Raw genomic sequence first — 20,590 nt, 5'->3', positions numbered from 1 at the left:
TTCCTTAGTATTTTCATTTTCACCTCAACATTATGGCAGGGGAAAAGGATTCTCCAGAAGCAGTAGAAGAGATGGGAGCCAGCATACTCTCTCCTAGTACTAGTATGCATGTACCTTTTGTAAATCAGAGTTTTCTGTTCCTTAGGGGCCACCTATGGAGATGTCTTTCCTCACTGAGTTTCTTTTTCATTTTTTTAGAAGAGGCTATAACCACGAATGAGGTTATAAACCAATTATTGCACCACGTTGGTGCGATGTGCATACACCAACTCAATCTTCTTGCTACTAACCCCAATCTTCCAATCACAAGTGTCTTGGGCAAGCAGCATCCAATTGAAGCACACCATCTTAGCAGTATTTGTGACATTATGGAGAAAGCCATGGTTAATGGAGACACCTGTATTATACGCTGTATTCTCGTTGTCTTTCAGGTAAATGCACTGTTTTGACATAAGTAAGATAATAGAGAAAAAGAAACCCAAAACTTGGTTTCAGCCAGCTAATTTTCACCAGAAGAAAAGTTTAACAACATTCCTGTCTTGTATCTTAACCACATTCTAATCCTGTAATTAGAATTTTAATCATACTCATTGTATTACAGTTAATGGAGTATTGCTGTAGGTAGCTCATTGCAGTTAATATATATAAAATATTTACTGTAATTATACTGTTACACAATCAAGGAGATTGTGGTTAAAAATCCACCTGCATATCTGTTCAGAAGACTATCTACTATATGCTTTTTTTCAAAGGGATAATTTTATCCCTAGTAGAATTAGTATTTTTAGATATACCCCTTATGTTTCTGTAGGTGGTATTTAAATTTTTCTTCAGCCCACAAACTGAAAGGAATCGCGACATCATTCGACGGTCTGGATTATTGCTTTGGCAGTTGTTGATGGCACCAAAAGATCAAATTTGCTCTGAAATTCAGAAGGAAGTGTGTCTTGCCATCAGGTAATCAGCAAATTATTTTCTTCATGGTTTTTGCAAAATGCTTCTCCTGTGCTGCATTGTAATCTTTGCTGCAATTCAGTAGCATGGAAGTCTCTTACCCCATTCCATGGTCAGGACCTTGTACATAGGGAATAATTTAATTGAAGAGGGCTTGTGGCCCGACTCCCAGGGGCCCTAAGCCGTATGTGTAACTATGTTCCTCATCTTGCCTTTTGGATTTTGAGAAGGAAAAAAAAAACCTTTTGAGAGGGTATTTTGATGGCTTGCAAGTAGATGTTCTTGTCATTTGGGGAGAGTATATGGCAAGGTGTCAAAGAAGCAGGTTTAGGCAGCTTGCAGACCTGGGTTCTAGTCTTTGCTCTGCCACTTGCTAGCTTGGTTCAAGGCTTCCATTTCCTCAGCTATAAAGTGGGCATAAAAATAACACCTAACTTGAAGAGTTTGTGAGATTTTAATAAGACAAAGCCTGATGCAAAGTGCTCAACAATGTCAGCCTTTTAAATTCTGCTTAAAACCTTGTTAGAGAAGAGGTCAGATTTATGGACCATTTTCTGTTTATCTTTTTAATCTTTTTTTTTTAGTTCAATGAACATTTATCCAGGTATATAGCCTGTGACCAAGAATAATTTAGTCACCAAGAGAGAACTGAATGTTTGGTCTGGAAGAACTATAATGTGAGCAGAGAGGGAGGAGAGGAGAGGAGATTTTTTTTCCCTTCAATAATCAACTATGCTTTGGGTCTCTTGCTATTGAAAATATTAAGGCAGCAATTTATTTTTTTTATCTTTTTTTTTTTTTTTATGATAGTCACAGAGAGAGAGAGAGAGAGAGAGAGGCAGAGACAGGCAGAGGGAGAAGCAGGCTCCATGCACCAGGAGCCTGACGTGGGATTCGATCCCGGGTCCTCAGGATCGCGCCCTGGGCCAAAGGCAGGCGCTAAACCGATGCACCACCCAGGGATCCCTAAGGCAGCAATTTAAATCTGGTGTCATGAGGAAACTTCTCGGGGTGATGAGTATGTTCAGTTCCTTGATTGTAGTGATGGTTTCATGGGTCTATGCATATGTCAAAACTTGTCATACTTACACTTTAAAAATGTGCACTTTATTGTATGTCAAACCTCATAAAAAAAGAAAGTAACAATTCTGACACAACTTGTAATGCTTTTCTTCTTGTTCTTTTGGAAAAGCTGAAATTTAGAAATTCCACTTCTCAAATGTGCTTTTGGTCACAATCTGGATATACACCTGGCTCAACTACATTGACTTTGTATAGCTCAGTTCTCTTTAACCAGTTCCATATCCAGCCTCAGACAAGTTCTTAATTTGGTAACTCGTCGACATGAGAAGGAGAGAGAGCCTAGTTAGCAGGGAGGTGAATGGGCTATATGGTGACAGTGAATTTAGAGTCAGCCACTTGGTCAGTGATGAGACTTCCCTCAGAATTTTATGTAATCACACTGCCATCTTTAATATGAATACAAATTAAAATATTTAGAGTTTGGATTTTCTAGGACATTTGTTGAAAAGCCTTTTGACTTTTCTGTCCTTTCAGCTCGGGTTTAAATATCTTATACCCTGGTGAAACCGAAATCAATAACTTACTGAAGCTGGTCTTAACAGAAGGTAAGAATTATCCTTGCATTCTCCTTGAACAACCATCCTTTTTTTTTTTTTTCCACAAGGAGACGTCTGGATATAAAGATAATATTTCTTTTCTTTGTACTTGTTAGTGTTCTTTTTAAAATATATCTGCACATATGCCAACACTTAAACTGGACTGAGCAGAAACTGTGTTCTCTGTATCTTCAAGCTTTAGAAACTTTTTCTATTCACACCACTTAGCAGAAGGTGCCTGATGGTAGAAGTTTGAAGCACATTAAAGATAATGACTTCTTGGGGACTTTAAGTCCATTTGTTTTCTCCAAAACCTGACTTTTAAAGTTAATCAACAAATACAACAAAGTTCACCCTGCCAAAGACACTCTGCATTAATAAGCAACATTAATTTAAGGAATTAGAAATCACACTTGATGATGTATGAAGAGGTGAATTACACTCAGATCGGGATGTACTGGTTTTTAAAAAAGCCTGACTGGTTGCGATGTTTTTGCTGCTGCTGTTTAGGTATGTGTGCCTGGATCCCCTAGATCGTCAATAGTCTGCTTGTTTCAAAACTTGTTTTAATAGCCTCAATTTTCTAAGTGTGATTGCCACGGTCACTTATGGAGCTTTGTTCTGTCAGGAGAGAGGAACAGCGGCCTCTCACAGCTGCGGGATGTGATCCTAACCAATTTAGCTGAACAGCTTCAAAACAACCGATTTGGCAGCGAGGAGGATGAGCATTACAGGTGACACCAGTTATGCTGTTGACTGCTCGTCTTTGTGTTTTTCTTAGGAATTAATTTACGTTTAAACATGTTTGATCAACTTTAGTCTCCTGTAATATCTGATATGATAATTAGCATGTTAAATTGAAATCACAGATCAATTGAAAGATGGTAAATCTCGTATTTGCCCTAAGAAGCGATGTTAGCATTTTTCGGTTTTATCACCAGAGTAACTTAGGCCTGCTAGAAAGTTCTTTGTGGAAATAACAGATGGAGTTTATTTAAAAATCTTGAAGAGTGCTCTCCAAATCACTGGGCTGTGAGAGAAGGTAAAGGTGGTGAGAGCTAGGAAGGTGTTGGTTTTCTTTGATGTTTATAAAATACTTGGACTGGGTGTTTGGCTACCATTGTATTTCTGTAAGTTTGATTTAAATAATACACCCAGTTGTTAGCATCATTACTGAATAAGATGATTTACTTAGGAGAACGGGCTGATTTTGTGCCTTCTATTTGATATCTTGTACCAATTGTATACAACTTATCCTTTTTTATTAAACCATCAATATCTTATTGTTACATTTTTCCTGCATTTTAAAGACTAAATGATGAACTTTTACACTACATTCTGAAGATTGTTGTACGGGAATCCTGTATCTTAATCACCAAGTGCCAAACTGTCTCTAAAGAAGATTTTCAAAAACTCCTTTCAACTGTGCCTGTAAGTAAAAATGTGTTTAATGAAGGCAAAATTATATCACACATCCTTATTTTCATGTTACCATGTTGAGGTGTGTATGTACACACTGCTGTAACACACTCTCTCCAAGGCAGTCTTAGTTGAAAGGTAGTGGGTGTCTGTTTCTCTTGGAAATACAGAACTGATCAAATCCACTTGGAATACTTTCTCTAAAGACTTTATTCCTCCTGCTTAAATGTCTTGATGCAGTAAATTGTTTGAGTTTGGATGTTTTCATTTTATTTAAAATAGAGCGTTGTTCATCCCCTGCTTTAATTTTTAATATAGCATTGTTTTCTAAAGCATCACTGTTATACAGACTGGAAAGAACCAAGAAATTCTCTTAAGGGTTTGGGTAGGCTCTTTTCTAGTGGAAGCATGAGAAGGGATGAGGGTGGGAAGAAGATTTACTAAGAGGGAAAATTTTAAGTAAGTATCTATGACTAGTGTGAATTATGTAGCAGAAGGCACAAAGTTACAGTGAATATGTCAAATGATGTATCAAAAGCCCTGTGGAAATAAGTCACCTGAGAAACTAACCTGGTCTGTTTTCTGTACTTTCTCTTTTGCTTCCCTTGTCCAAATCTTATAAACACATGAGGATTACATGACCCCTTCTTTCAGTAGGGTGTAGATCATCTAAATGCCCTTATTTGTATTAAAGGCTGCATCCTCCTGCCTGCGCTATCTGATGGCAGTTCAGAACCACCTTCTCAGTAACACTATTTTGATTAAACCTGATGAGAATGATGACAGTGACAACTCCTTGCAGGGAGAGACATTGAAGGTACAGGTAAACACCAAGCTTTCTTCTAACAATGCTTTCTACCCAGTGTGTAAAGCACAGCTTAATTGGCTAAATCTCTGTGTATTATGATGTCAGATTTCACCATGTGGCTTATATTGTTGTGGGAGGTAATATTAGGTCACTCATTTCATAGGTTTTTATGTCATTGCACACTGGTTACCATATTTGTGACACTCTCATAATGTGTCATCCATGTGCTCCTGTCAATCTTTTTGTGCCTTGTTTATCTTCATATTTTTAAAGAACTATAAAATATGGCACTTACAAGTGATCTCATACACATCTGAAAGTTATGTATATATAGATAAAATAAATCTGGGTGTATAACATTTGAATAATTTTGACATTGTGGCTGTTTTATGATATTCTCTCAATTCAAATAAATTCAAAGGTGATAATTTTCTCATAACCTTTATGCTGAATACTTTCTAAACCTACAGCTCATTTCGTTCTCTGTAATTATTTTTAAGTTAGCTACTGTGTAAATTGAATAATTTGTTCCCACATGGCAATTCAGAGATTTTTTTTTTTTATTGCAGTGGTGGTTACAATTTTGACAGATGCTGGAGGCTGTTATTTGCATTGTTCTTTTATTTTTTTTAAGATTTATTTATTTATTCATGAGAGAGAGAGAGAGACAGGCACAGACACAGTAAGAGGGAGAAGCAGACTCCATGCAGGGAGCCTGACGTGGGACTTGATCCTGGGTCTCCAGGATCACGCCCTGGGCCGAAGGCGGCGCCAAGCCGCTGAGCCACCCAGGCGTCCCTATTTGCATTGTTCTTGAGAATCTCTTCTTTGTGAGAGAATTAAAACTTTTGACTAAAACATACTGAAAAATTAACCAAAGAAGCCATAAAGCTACAAGTCATCATAGTCCTCTTCTTACTCCTTTATGCATGTGTACCGTGAAACCAATACACTTGCTAGTTCCTGTTTATGAGTTGATCTTATTATACAATCCTTTTTTAAACAGGCAAAAATGCATGAATTAATCATTTCAAATTGCTGATACAATTGATTAACTTCTCTTGCCCTAGTTTCCTAATCAGTGAAAAGGGACAATAGGTCTCCTTTTACAAGACTCTGTGAGGGTCAGAGAGGAGGTGTGTGAAATGCCTGCCCTGTGCCACAATCAGCACGCAGGGGCTGACAAGATCCGCGTGACTTAAACCATGGTTTAGCCTGCTGGTTCGGAATTCCGTTTCTCTTAATGATAAAAACATCTTAATTCCAAGAAAGGCCCCAGAAAAGTCCAAGCAATGAAAACCAGCGTTTTCTCTTTGAAAGGCTAAATTCCATAAGTTCTTCATTAACCCCTGGAGAAAAATACTCATGGTAAAGGCAGAAGAGGCCAAGGTATCCAGTATTTCTGGGAAAAATTAAAAACTCAGTTTTCACCTAAAGGTTTAGGTTGGTTGTATTTTTTTAAAATAGAAAATAATTGTACACTAAACATTTCTATGATTTTTAACTAGTACTTCTAAACATAGTATTTAGTATTTGTATGCCCACGAACTCTCTAATAGTTATTTTTAATGTTTGATAGCCTGTAACTGCCTGCTACTTTAACTGAATTTTTTAACTTGCTTGCTTTCAAGTGTAATGGTTTAAAACATTAAGTAAAAAGGTCACTTGTACTGTTTCAGAATGTTGTGTTTTGTCTCATTTTATTCACCGCCTATACATGCGCCTTTTACTGTTCTGTTTTTCTCTTTAGCTATCCTCATACCACCCAAGGCAATCTTCCACCTGGAGAGTTTCTGGGCTGGCCACCGGGAGCTCTCTTGTGCTGGAGGCGATGGGAGAAATGCCTTTTCTCCCAGGGACTCCGTGTGCTCCCCGTGAAATACTGCGTATTTCTATCAGCACTCCAGACCTTAGCTTCCCAAATCAAATTGCTACTTGACATCCTCGCGGAACTTACTGCTTTGGGTTTATTCTGGCCACCTCATTATTTAATTTGGAAATGTGTCATTAAATACATCATTTCATGTTGTCAGTGTGAATGTATACTCATCACAAAGCTTAAAAATAATAATGTGATATTTTCTACCTAGGAGCTAAAAGTCAGTATTTTGGCTCTTGCCACCCAAATCCTGACTGGATGTGATGAAGTGTTGGAAATGCTACAACAGGTCACAACTGCCCTCATAAATAGTGACCTAGCTGACCGTGAGCAGAGGTGAGGAACTAGCTCGTGAGCTGTGACCCACTGCCCTTCAGGAAACAGAATTTGCTTATGAAAGCAAAATCTTTTAGAACATCAAATGTTCATTTAATATAGAAAGATTTTTGTGATAATAGGTTGAAACAGCAAGTTGTTTCAATGCCAAGTGCAATCAAACTCTTTAATGGTGTTTTTAGGTGAGATTGGGCTAACAGCCATGGTCTAAGGGGGCAGCAAGGTTGTGGTGGCATTTGGGTCTGCCACCATCATCGTTCCCAAACGGGCCTTTCCTTCAGCTATCTGGCTCAGCACGATGTGCACTGGATTTCCTCATGATAAGGACTTTAGAGAGGCAGAGATGACTTAGTGATACAGAAAATTAATTGCCATGCAAAAGAGGATGTTGACACAATGTCTTAAGATTTTACTGTAATTTTACTGCAAATATAGGAGTGACCTATATAGAGGGTAATCTCTTTCCCAGTAATAAAGCTCATTCTTAGTCCTCCCCATGAACATTTCAGCTATAGTTTGCTGTTACATATGTGCTTATTGACAATTTTAACATTAGAGATGCTGATCCAAAACAACCCTGCCATGTAATTTTTCCTCCTGTATCCCGTCTGTCCCCATGTCCCTGCTTCTTGCCTTTTCCAAGAGAGTAAGTGGCCAGATTGGAATTGGGGACAGTATAGCCCAGATAGATATTACACTGGGGCTTGTTAGGATGTGTGGGGCCCACTGCTGGCACATGGTGCAGTTTTGTCCTGGGGAGGAGGGACAGTCTGAGAGCCTGAGAGATGTGAGGTCTGTTCCCTGTTCCAATCCCAGTATCCTAAGTAGCCTTGGAGAATTTATATAACCCATATATTTCTTTGGGTGAGTCACATATCTTAATTCTTCTAGCAGAGGATTGGGATATTAAGAATGTGATTTTAGGTAATCATTTTACGACATATGCATATATCAAATAATTATACACCTTAAATTTATACAGCCAAAAAAAAAATTTATACAGCCATATATCTTATTGTAGCTCAATAAAAAGGGGGAGGGGATAATGTGATTTTAAAAACAAATAAAAAATCTGTGTTATAGCCAGTTATTTTTTCCCTATCAGAGACTCTGTACAGCATAGCCGCCCACAGTGCCAGGGCCAAGGGGGAGCTTTGCACATGGTAACTACCTAGAGTAGCCATTTGTATTTTAGAAACGCTTATTTATTTATTTATTTAGGAGTGATTTGAGGGAAACTTTTTTTTTTAAGATTTTATTTATTTATTCATGAGAGACACAGAGGAAGAGAGAGACAGAGACACAGGCAGAGGGAGAAGTAGGCTTCATGCAGGGAGCCCGATGTGGGACTCGATCCCAGGACTACAGGATCATGCCCTCAGCGGCAGGCAGATGCTCAACTACTGAGCCACCTAGGCGTCCCTTAGAAGCCATTTATAAAGTGATTCAGAGGTGCTGTGAAATGCACCATTTACACTTTTTTGGTAAAACCACGGGTTGAAGTTGACATGGATTACTAGATTTCTGTTCTCTCCCCCAATGGTAGACAGTGGGATATTTGTGGACTGAATTGCTATAGCTAGAGGTGCTCAAAGCAGCTCAAGGAAATGCAGTATGAGAGAATTTGTTAAAGATGATGGTTGCCAGTTCACGTGATTAGGAATTGCTTAAGCCATGTGTTTTCTTGAACTTTTTGTAGGTTAAAGGGCTTGGAACAAGTTACTAAGGCTACTATGCTTGGTCACCTTCTTCCAGTGTTACTGACTTCACTGATGCATCCAAATTTACAGACTCTGACCATGGCCGATGCCCTGATGCCTCAGCTAGTGCAGCTGGTCCTCTACACCAGTCAGGTACGATCCTCGCTGTGCCAAAGTGAGCTGCTCCTCGGCTGGCCTGCTTCACATTGTGGCTGTGTGCATTTATTGAAGGCCGAGTAAACATAACCATGTCTGTCAGAAGCCAAGGGAAATAACAATGGAATGAAGAAAAATACCATGTCATAAAAATAAACTGAAAAATTAAGGAAAATCATTTTATCTGTTTGACTAAATTACATACTGCATTCTTCTAGCAAGTATGGATTGCTGGGTAACTGTAAAAATGCTAATCTACAATGCTACTGAGATCCTACCATTATATTCGGTCTCCTGAGTCTTTGCCGGCTATTGGTGACTAATAGAAAGAATATGTGCCATTCCGGCATTAAATAAAATGATGTTAAGTGGTCTAAGTAGCAAAGCATTTCTTCGTGAAGGAGGGCAGACAAGGATTGTAAAAAGATGACTTAAGTGAGAATTCTAAATTTGGCTCTAGTACCATCCAGATACCTGACAGTAAGCACTTTAAGACATGATGATGGTTTTGTGTTTCAGACGGCTTTGCTGCTTAAAACCCAGTGTCCAGTTTTTGCCGAGGTGGGCTGTTCCCCATGTGGTGCATCAGACCAGAAGGGCAGGCTGTTCCCCGATGAGAGGTGAAAGATGCTGCTTTCTTGCAGGAACCCCTGCCTTGTTTTCTTCTGGTGAAAGCCTAGTTCTCCTTTTACAACACTGGTTTTTAGCAAGGATTATGTAACTGGAAAAAGAGACTTTAGGGTCAATGTTTTAGAGATAATTATAGAGTTGCTTTGTAGATTTACAGGACCAGGTTAGGGTAAATTCCCCACAGATTAAGAGATGAAAGATTGACAGATTTTCATATACCAATGATGGAGATGTAAAATGTGACTTTGGCAAATAGTTTGACAATTTCTTAAGAAGTTAAACATACACTTACCACATGACTTAGCTATTCCACTTCTGGAAATTTACACAAGAGGGAAGAAAACATAGGTTCTTATAAAGACTTGTATATGAAAGCTCATAACAGTCTTAGTTAGGAATAACCCAAAACAAGAACAACCCAAATGTCTATCAACAGGGGAATGGATAAATGAATTGCAATATATTCGTATGATGGAATCCTACTCAGCAATAAAAGAGAATGAACAGTTGATATACACAACAACATGGTTGAATCTCAGAATCCTTATGCTGAGTGAAACAAGCCAGACCACCCCTCCGAAAAGTACATACTGTATGATTCCATATATATGAAACTCCAGAAGATGCAAACTAATTTCTAGTGATAGAAAGCAAAAAGTGATTGCTTGGATTACTGAGAAGAAAGAGGAAACTTCACGAGTATATACATATGTCCAAACTTACCAAGTTGTACACTTTAAATACGTGCAGTTTGTTATGTGTCAATTATATGTTATTAAAGCTATCTTTGATCAGAAAGGGACAACTTTTTGTGTTTCTCTGTAACAGTGTGCTATGCAACTGAGCTTTGTGCAGTGACAAAACTTTGCAACTGTGTTGTCCAGGACCATCAGCCATAGCCACACACTGCTACTGGTGACCATCAGTGTGGCTAATGTACTCAAGAAACTGAATTTTCAATTGTTTTTAATTCAGATTCAATTTGAATGGCCACATTTGACTAAGTGGCTGCCATATTAGCTAGCGCAGAGCTGAAAGAAGGGAATCCATTCTGCAACAGCTAAGCATCAGTTTTAGGAGTTTGTGTCACAGCCTTGGGCTGGGAGGTCTTTGAGAGTTTAATTACAGTAGGTAAGAGGACTTTGGTGTTCAATTTGCCAACATATTGAATAACATCCAGTGCTCATCCCATCAAGTGCCCACCTCAGTGCCCATCACTCAGTCACCCCCACCCCCTGCCCACCTCCCCTTCCACCACCCCTAGTTCGTTTCCTAGAGTTAGGAGTCTTTCATGTTCTGTCTCACTTTCTGATATTTCCCACTCATTTTTTCTCCTTTCCCCTTTATTCCTTTTCACTATTTTTTATATTCCCCAAATGAATGAGACCATAAAATGTTTGTCTGAGTAAAAAGTAGTCATGTAGACTGATGGAATTTTCAACAATTGACATTGAGATATCATCAAAAGGGACCTTGATCCTGGGGGATTTGGAAAGTGACCAATCTTAAGGGCACTTTATAGCATCCTTTTTTTCCTGAAAAACTTGAAATGAGAGTTGGTGTGGTCCTCTCCTGGATACAAATTGGGCTTTCCTTCTTCAAAAGAGAGGGGGAAAATGCAAATGCATTGTCAAACAACAGCAACAACAACAAAAGAGTCTTAAATATAGGAGTTTTAAAAATGTTTCTGATTGCCACTGATACCTAGCATTTAAAAGCCGCGAGGATGTGGAAAAGTAAAACAAGATTTCTTAACCTTTTACATTTTACTATGTGTACACCTCCTTTTTCCTCTCCTTGCTACTAAGCTAAATCACTTCCTCTTTGTCTGGTTTTAGGATGCTGGAAGAAAAGGAAGAGCCAGGGTTTCTCACTGGTTTAAAGATTCCTGCTCCATGGGCTGCCGGCAAGACTGTGGAAACAGTCCACCCTGTCAGAGACAACTATAAATTTAAAGAAACTGTCCACATTCCAGGAGCTCGCTGCTTGTACCTTAGATTTGATAGCAGATGCTCTTCACAATATGACTATGACAAAGTAAGCAAGATTAGCTTAGTATTGGTTCTACCTCCAATAAGCTGATTTCTTAGATGCTTCTTATTTTTCTTTGCTTCTGGTCACCATTCTTGACTTATTTCTGTCTGCAGATGTCTCTTTGGAGAGCTTTCTTAAGATATGCCTTGAAAGGATAGTGGTTGGGGAAGTAAAGAACCAGCACCTCTGTGGTCTAAGAACTGTGTTTTCATGACATGTTGAAAGTGTACTTTTGTAAGCTTTCAGAAGTTTAGATCTGAGTTAAAGGAAGTTTTCCTTACTACTTACCTACTGCCTGCCTTCTCTGCTTGGAATTCCTGTAGACAGATAATGTACATTCATCTAGAAAAGTCATAACTGCTTCTTGTGTATTCTTTGGGAAAGGGTGGCCTTTTAGAAGAGTTTCAGATATGCTAGGATCTGTTTAATTTTTATTGAGATTATTTTTTCTTTGTTGTCAGGATCTCCAGGCCCATGTAGATTTTGAGAAAAAGTAGTTTCCAACCTGGTGGTTTAACAATTTTAAGTGAAAGGAAACATTTGAGGGGTAGAAGTGTTTTCTTCTGTTTATATTGTTGCATTGCAAACTGTCATGTTGAATTTAGGATGAAAGGTGAATGAAGTTGTCACACATAACTTTATACAAGAGCAACTGAAAGATTATCTAATAGCTTTGTACATATAAAGGGCTATTTTTATGTAGATTGTTAGCTATCTGTCATCTCCTCTAAGAACTGAGTAAGGGCAAAGGTCTTAAATCCCATCCTGGGGGATTTATAGGTCAAAAATAAAGAACTTCTTAAGATACATACTCTGAGATGGTGAAACACATCGCTGAGCCAATTATAGAATCCTCTTTCCCATCATCTTTAAGGATATTGAAGATTCCCGGTGTCCAGAGGGGTTTAGGGTTTACCTCCAAAACTTTAGCTAGAGGCAAGAGAATTTAGACAGTGGTCTTTGGTGGGCCTTTCAAAGAATAAATCTCCTAAAAAAAAAAAAGAATAAATCTCCTGCCATCAGCTACCCCCATTTCCTAGATTAAAGTGATATGAATGTTTAAAATAGAACTGGAGAGGGGCAGCCCGGGTGGCTCAGTGGTATAGCACTGCCTTCAGCCCAGGGCATGATCCTGGAGACCTGGGATTGAGTCCCACGTCGGGCTCCCTGCGTGGAGCCTGCTTCTCCCTCTGCCTGTGTCTCTTCCTCTCTCTCTCTCTCTCTCTCTCTCTCTCTCTCTCTCGCTGTGTCTCTCATGAATAAATGAATAATCTTTAAGAAAAAATAAAAATAAATAAAATAGAACTGGAGAGGTCACCATATCAGTCGGTGTCATTTTGTTTCCCCTTTAAAAACAAGTAATTTGTGTCTTCTGTCATATGCTAGCCCACACCTGTGTGTGTGGGGGGGGCATCAGTGTTAAATGTGGGGGCACAGCGGGACATACTAAACAGATAAAAGTAACAGTTACTTTTCCAGTGGTCCCTGGTTGGTGTCAGCAAAAGGTCCAAAAGGGTAAGAGAGCACAACATGATAAGTGTCAAGGGCAAAATGGAGCTTCTAAATCCACACAGAGTTCTCTTGTGCAGTCAGAAGTGGTCAGAGTGCATGTTAGAAGACAGGATTTAGTATTTACAGAACCCAGAGCCTCATTCTTCCAGTGGAAGGATTTGAATGCCAAATGACCTCTAAGTATATCTCCTGCATATTAGAAAGTTGGTTAATTGGATATAAATGAATGACCTTTATTGAAGAAAAGAATTGATATGTGAAAACTGACCCAAGAAGCAGTGGCCCCCTTTCTGGCCTAAATTTGTGTCATTTTCTTTTTTATACCATTAAGCAACATTCTAAAAATATATGGCTTATTTTCAATTTGTTGCATTTTTTAAAATCCTCATTCATTGAATTTTTGTTTTTTTTTGTATTTTTGTTTGTTTGTTTTTGCCTTTATTTTGTTATGTTAGATATAACCATCTTTTCATCTGTATTTGCTCACTTTATTAATTTGGGGGAGGACTTAATGGGCAAACTGTACCTGTTATTAATAAGTTAAATATCACTATTGAGCATTAAAATAACTACTTAAAACATAAATGTATAATAGCTGAGTTAGAACTATGTTAATGTGAGGTTCCCCAAGGCAATTAAATTGTGACAATATTTGCACCCAAACCAGTATTGCTTGTACCTAAAAAATCAGGGAATATTAGTTCTATAATAATGACACCAGTACCTGGTTATAAATGTATTTTTAAACAAACATTTCTTTGCAGCCTTTTTATTTGTAGATGTTGTTTTTGTTTTTCTTTTACAGTCTAACAGTATATTTTCTGTTTTGAAGTTGGTGATATATGCGGGGCCTAACACAAACAGTAGGAAGGTTGCTGAGTATGGAGGCAACACACTGGGATATGGCAGCCGTAGTGTCTTAGGAACTGGCTGGCCCAAAGACTTGGTGAAGGTATGGTATCTAGTCAGATCCACTGCCTAGAAAAGAAAAATGAACTCCCGTTTCCTCTGGGCTCGAGCATTAACTCCAATTCCAGAAAAAAAAATTGTCCATGGGTGCTTTGTTGAGCTGGGGCTCTCTTGCCAGGCCTATAGATTCATGACCTCATTCAGAATGACCCTCCTTTCACTTGTAGGGCATCAGACCCCTGTCCACTCCAGAACTGGGATCTATTGTCCAGGAACTGAGTGCTCACAGTATTTCCTTCCCTGTCCATTAAAAGGCCTGCTAGTTCTTCCACTTTGCTTCTTCTCTGCCCTCTGCTGTGATGGGTATCCTAGAACCAGAAGGCCTTTGCAGTTAAAAAATGTGGAATGGGTGTTTTCAAATGAATTTGAGCCTTTGGAGCAAGACTAATGATCCATTCTCAAATTGATAAGATAATCAGCCATGCTTTGTAATTAGGGCCCTGGAGCTACAACATATCTACCTAGAATATAAATATGAACTGAAATGCCCACTAAAACCTGAAAAACTCTCCAGTCTGTTCTTGGAGCCTTGCTCTCAAATGCATTACATACCCTCTTTAATTGAGCCACAGACAGCAAATTACTTCCAGCGATGTAGTCCCGATGCATCCAAATCTGCATCAGCACGACACTTTTAATTGTTCTTTCATTTCCTACGTTTTGTTTCTTACTTGTGGTGTTGGTTCTACAATACAGAGCAAGGTCTTCCAGCACTCTGTGTTCTTCAAGATACGGGCCGTTTGCCTGCCGTACCAGCACAAGTGAGGTGGTGAAGTGGACAGGGGGAGGGCAGAAAGACTAGAAGCCTGAGGAACTTACTGAAATTATGCTCAAGATTTAATCTTTACTCTGATCCTGCTATTGGGCACTTGTGGCCCTTTTCACAGATGCCTCATCCCCAAACCTACCGGGTCAGGAGAGACACCTGGAAGATTGGTGTCCAGATGAGAGGGGATGGAATTTGAGTCAAACAAGCGATTGACAAAAGGAGTACAATATTGCTGTGGTCCTTTTGAAAGTAAATCTCTGAAATTCATTGCTCTCTTGAAAGTCATGTGTCTTGTTTTTAAAGTGTATTTTCCCCCCTTAAATTTTAAGGTGGAAGGAGATACAGTCACCTTCTCCTTTGAAATGAGAAGTGGCCGTGAACACAACACTCCTGATAAAGCTATGTGGGGCTTTGCTTGCACAGTTCGCGCTCAGGTACTTGAATCTAACCACTGCTGTGGGCATAATGTACTTTCTCCTGTGTGCCTTGGTTACATACATCATATTTGCCCTGGAAACAGAGCAGAATATGAGCCATGGTTTCATCCTCTCTTCCATTTGGCATTAGTAGACTCTCATAAGTAGTAGTTTTGTGGAATAAAACCTAAAATCCATTTGGCAGCACAGAAAGAATCTGTTGCTAGGGGCTCTGTCTTCAAAGCCTGGAGAGGTGATCTGCCTCCAGCATCTTTCCATAGGGCGAAGAAGACTCGAACACCTAATAGAAGTAAGCACTGGGCTTCTGGGTTTTTACAGTAGTGGGATCACATTTTCATTCTATTCTCAAAGGCTCATCTTGCTAGTCTAGGTCTGTCTCTGCTTAATTACACTGTTATACTCTGTATATGAGTTTAATCTACTCCTTTTAGCAGTTTCAAATAGTAACTTTCCCTTAGGAATCTATGTAAATTCTTCTCTCACCTGGAAAAAGAGAAGAGAGTGGTAGGAATTCTTCTAAACCCTAGAGTTGCCTGATTTGTAAAACCTGTTTTAGGCTTGGAGATTGCTTGAATTTAACCAAGCTAACACTCTTGAGAGTAGAAGTATCTGCCAGGGCAGCCCAGGTGGCTCAGCGGTTTAGCGCCGCCTTCAGTCCAGGGCATGATCCTGGAGACCCAGAATCGAGTCCTACATTGGGCTCCCTGTGTGGAGCCTGCTTCTCCCTCTGCCTGTGTCTCTGCCTCTCTCTCTCTCTCTCTCTCTCTCTCTGTCTCTCATGAATAGATAAATAAAATAAAAAAAGAAGTATCTGCCAGAATGGAAGCTCCATGAGGGCAGGGATCTTCTTTTCTGCTGTTTTTTAAGCACCTAGAATAATATGCTCAGGTACTTGTTGAATGAATTCAGTAGATGGATTGACAACATCTTGGCTCAAGCACAGGATGGAGATGACAAAGCAAAATAATGATTGATACCCAGATAGGCACAGCAGAAAGGAATCAGTCCAAAGAATCTTGCATGTGATTTGTGCTGTCTCTAATATGGAGTCTTATCAGCTCTTTCTCTCTCCAGAATTGTGTTGAGACTTCCCTCTGTGGTCATTTCTCCATGCTACCATCTTGCTACTCATGGTATTGGGTACTGTCCCTGTGTCCCATAGCAGTGATATGTGATGCTGCTCTGTAAGCCTCTGTGGTCAGGGACCGTGCAGTGCGGTGCAGCACAGGTGGAAGTGCCCCGCCATGTACACTGACCAGTGTGGTTTGCTCCTGTCTGCGTTGTAGGAGTCATCGGAGGACGTATCTGGAGGCTTGCCCTTTCTGGTAGACCTGGCTTTAGGTCTGTCGGTGTTAGCTTGTTCCATGTTGAGAATCCTGTATAATGGACCAGAAATCACCAAAGAAGAGGAAGCCTGTCAGGAGCTATTGCGGTCCAAACTTTTACAAAGGTAAAAGGCTCAGCTAGGGCTAGCTTTGCTCACAAAGGAAAAAGGACTTCGTGTGGAAAACTACTTTTAGTCCATTTCCCAGCTCATTCTGCATACTGCCTGATGATCCCATGGGTGCCATTGTCGTTAAGAAAGAAGGTGAAAATTATACCAAACTGCCTTCTGGCCCTTACTTTACTAGATTTGAAATTATAGCTCATAAGCTTTTCTCCAACCTGCACATTGTATAATTAAATAAAGGATCCCCAAAAGGATAAGTAGATGAGTGATAAAACAAATGTATCATAATGTTTGTTCTAGAATTTAGGTGGTGGGTATATGGGCATTAACCATGGACTGCTTTCAGTTTTTCTGTATATTTAAAAGTTTTCATAAGAAAATGTTGGGGAGGAGGTAGATTCCCAAAGATGTGGTTTCATATAATGCTCCTGGGTCTTTAGACTCTAGAAAATGTTTGATAAATACTTAATACATGATGTGATCCTTCATATGTTTGATATATCTGCAAACCTTAAGTGGTTTTCCAGATGGAAGAGGAAATGAAGAACCTCTTTTCTGTCTGTCCAGGTGCCAGTGGCAGGTGGAGGCCAATGGTGTGATCTCTCCTGCCCTGACTCCAAGCCCATCTCCACTGCCACTGACCATTGAGGAAGACAGAGAATTCACCTACCCCTCTGATGTTCTTGTGCCTCCTGTTGGAAACTACTTTGACTTGCCCCGGATCAGGCTGCCTCCAGGAATTATGATAAAGCTCAGGGAAATTTCTGGGCGTGCTAGACCTCAATTCAGACCAAGTATAAAGTATGTTGCTAAATAGTGCTCTATTGCTTTATTTTTCCCATTGGAAAAAAATATTTAAACAATGGAAGGGGGTAAATTTCTTATCCTAGTGTAGCAAATGAACCTTTAATTTTACATTTACTTAATGAACACTAACCACATGCTCTGGGGGTATTCCAGGCCATCTGATATCAAGGTATAGGCCCCAGGGCAGCAGCAGTAGCACCACTGGAGCACTTGTCAGTTTTTGGGCTGCATCTCACATCTTCTGGATCAGAACCTCTGAGGGTGGGGATGTTTTGACAAGTTTGACAAGCATAGGATGCTGAGGCATGCTAAAGTTTGACAAGTTCTGAGTTTTTCTCAGGTGGTTTGCCTCCTCATAGTCCTCAACTTTGGTTTCCTTAGTCTAGAGAGAGATGTTGAGGGGTCTTTAATCTGGAATGAGAAGTCATGCAGCTACAAACGTCTTTGTGGTATTCTTGCTTAAAGTCATTTTGGTGGCCTCTGCCCTGTCTTCTGAGGCATGGTGGGCCATTTCAGAAAGAAAAAATTTAAGAATAGTTGAAATTTAAAATGAAAAATACAAAAGCGCCATTCGTTTTCAGCTCAACATCCATATGTACGAAATACTACAAGCCATGCTACTGTATAAAATTAATTGGCACACGAATGGTGCCAAAGACCTTTTGTTAGTCTTAGACCTCATCCAGCTTTAATATGACTCTAGCTCAAAATGTACAAATTAGGGCAGCCTGGGTGGCTCAGCGGTTTAGTGCTGCCTTTGGCCCAGGCATGATCCTGGAGACCCGGGGTCAAGTCCCACATCGGGTTCCCTGCATGGAGTCTGCTTCTCCCTCTGCCTGTGTCTCTGCCTCTCTCTCTCTCTCTCTCTCTCTCATGAATAAATAAATGAAATATTTTTAAAAATGTAAAAATTATAAAAAATGAAGTCTCTTTAATTTTTTTCATTTTATCAGCTGATGTCAGTTTTGTCATCTAAACATATTACACATTATTGCCCACTTGATATGAAAGCTATCATGATGTTCATGCCTCTTTATTGTAATAAAGAAAGTATGGTGAATATTTAATATATTTAAATCAAAGCCTATACCCTTCAACCTATTGAATACTGGATTGGTAGTTTGAGAGCATGGCATATACCTGATGAGTTTCTATTGTAATCACAGAGAGGTAATTCAGCCAGATGTGATGGAGGAAATGGTGGTATCCTGTGTTATTAAGCACTTGAACTTGGTTGATGCACTGCAGTCTCTAATAAATTTCCAGTATCAAGAAGAACATGCAGAGGAATATGACTTACTATGTAAAATTATGGGTGAGACCTTCAAGAAACTCAATGCCATGGAGAGACAGCTGCAGGTAAGCGAAGGCAAATGTGCTTAGATTTCTCTTACAGCTGTCAGAAATAATTTCTTCCCTAGAAATTTAACAAAGTTGAAAAAGTGACCTGAATTTTTAAAAAGTTACAACTAAAACTTCCAAATTTGCAGATGGCACATTTTTATTTTGCATCCCTTCTCACATTGTTTTATTTTTTAATGTATCAGAGTGTTGCTGAATTGGAACAGAAATGGCAAAGCGAGGTTGATGATGCCATGCAAGGGAAGCTGGAGAACAACATGCCTTTCTTCTATGATTACCATTTCAATGAGGTGAGCAAGTTGTGTGATTTATCATTGGGCATTGGTATTTACAGTGCAAAGGTATGTATTTGTGTGTGTGTGTGTGTGTAGAGCCCAAATAATATTACCTATTAAAATGTTACACATGCCAAAATGTGCCCATTCTTTACAAAGGTTAATAAAATCAATTAGATCAACATATCAATATTCCAAATATAAATTATTAAGTTATTTTTAACTGATTGATAGTTTTATCAGGAAGTTACCATCATTATCAAATTTTGATTGCAAACTTTAGGAAACAAAGAGCAATTAGTTATAAGGACCAAGGAAGTCCACAGAAAGTAGTTGATGCCATTTGTAATCATAAAAATATTAAATAGGGACTTGCAAATGTGCTCTGGCATAGAAATATGGACCAGAGGTAGTGGTTCTCCCCCCACCCCCCTCCGAAATTCTCTGCTCCTTTTAACATGAACAGTAAAACTCACTTTTTACAGATCCTGGCTACCATCTTTTCTTGATTTTTCCTCTTTAGAACAAAATGAAAGAACTAGAACTTTTGTGTTCAATGAAAGAAGTCTCCTTTGATGGAAATGATCTTGAAAACATGGTCCTATCACTAAGGTTAGTGATGTTAATAACTGTGTAAAATTAATTTACTGCCTTGATGCTTAAAACAAAATGTGAAAATTTAGTCTCAATAGATTTTTTTTTTTTTTTAAGATTTTATTTATCTACTCATGAGAGACACACAGAGAGTGGCAGATACAAGCAGAGGGAGATGCAGGCTCCATGCAGGGAGCCTGATGTGGGACTCGATCCTGGGTCTCCAGGATCACGCCCTGGTCCAAAGACAGATGCTAAACCGCTGAGTCACCCAGGCGTCCCACAATAAATATTTTTAAAAATCGTATACATTTACTAAATATTTGAGTTGGAACTCATTTGTAAACTTGGAAATTTTTATTTTAGCCTTCCAAAGTTAGCATATAGGCATCAGAAACTGGACAAAAGGAACTAAAGTCAGTCCATTTATAGCACTGTTCTCTTGGCTGGAGAAACGGGAAGGGGAATGATACTTTTGCTTAGTTTTCCTCTACTTATATCCTTTGTAATTAAAAACCTTGGTTTTGGTGAACCTAAGAACGACTAAATGCACATCAGCCTTTCTTTATAGGGAGAAGTTCCTGCAAGAAGTGAATTCTCTCATTCAGAAACCCTTGCACCCACTGGCTAAAACGAAGACATTAGTGAAGAGTTTAATGAACCGAGCCGAGCTGTTGTTACATGTCACCATCGCGGCCCAGTCTGGCCTCACAAGAAGCATCTCGGGGACCCCCGCGGAAACACCGGGTACAAAGCCAGCCCCACGCAGGCATTCTGCACTAGTCTGTTCATAAAATATACATCAGCTACTGAGAGAAAAATCACTCTTGTGTTCTTCTAGGAGGGAGAAAAAGAAATGTCAACATTTAAAAAATTTTTG

The 20,590-nt window shown here is 39.3% G+C and overlaps 1 protein-coding gene across 7 annotated transcripts in view; it reads left to right on the top strand.

Moving 5' to 3' along the window:
• Window positions 1–20,590, top strand: part of HECTD4 (HECT domain E3 ubiquitin protein ligase 4) — a 188,764-nt gene that overhangs the window by 95,240 nt on the left and 72,934 nt on the right. For 3 of the 7 annotated variants that reach the window (XM_077875700.1, XM_077875697.1, XM_077875696.1), the window contains exons 12-29: window positions 199–431; window positions 812–957; window positions 2,512–2,582; window positions 3,202–3,307; window positions 3,884–4,004; window positions 4,687–4,815; window positions 6,891–7,015; window positions 8,715–8,868; window positions 9,391–9,491; window positions 11,340–11,538; window positions 13,853–13,999; window positions 15,115–15,219; window positions 16,509–16,672; window positions 17,240–17,473; window positions 18,646–18,838; window positions 19,027–19,131; window positions 19,640–19,728; window positions 20,282–20,457. In XM_077875700.1, coding sequence (XP_077731826.1) covers window positions 199–431; window positions 812–957; window positions 2,512–2,582; window positions 3,202–3,307; window positions 3,884–4,004; window positions 4,687–4,815; window positions 6,891–7,015; window positions 8,715–8,868; window positions 9,391–9,491; window positions 11,340–11,538; window positions 13,853–13,999; window positions 15,115–15,219; window positions 16,509–16,672; window positions 17,240–17,473; window positions 18,646–18,838; window positions 19,027–19,131; window positions 19,640–19,728; window positions 20,282–20,457 — 2,598 coding nt within the window. The remainder of the gene's footprint in view (window positions 1–198; window positions 432–811; window positions 958–2,511; window positions 2,583–3,201; window positions 3,308–3,883; window positions 4,005–4,686; window positions 4,816–6,890; window positions 7,016–8,714; window positions 8,869–9,390; window positions 9,492–11,339; window positions 11,539–13,852; window positions 14,000–15,114; window positions 15,220–16,508; window positions 16,673–17,239; window positions 17,474–18,645; window positions 18,839–19,026; window positions 19,132–19,639; window positions 19,729–20,281; window positions 20,458–20,590) is intronic. The other 4 variants (XM_077875701.1, XM_077875699.1, XM_077875703.1 and 1 more) reach the window with 3 other exon arrangements.

The sequence above is a fragment of the Canis aureus genome, chromosome 27 (assembly GCF_053574225.1).
Source record: "Canis aureus isolate CA01 chromosome 27, VMU_Caureus_v.1.0, whole genome shotgun sequence".
Classification (NCBI taxonomy): domain Eukaryota; kingdom Metazoa; phylum Chordata; class Mammalia; order Carnivora; family Canidae; genus Canis; species Canis aureus.
This window is presented reverse-complemented; position numbering and strand designations above follow the sequence as displayed.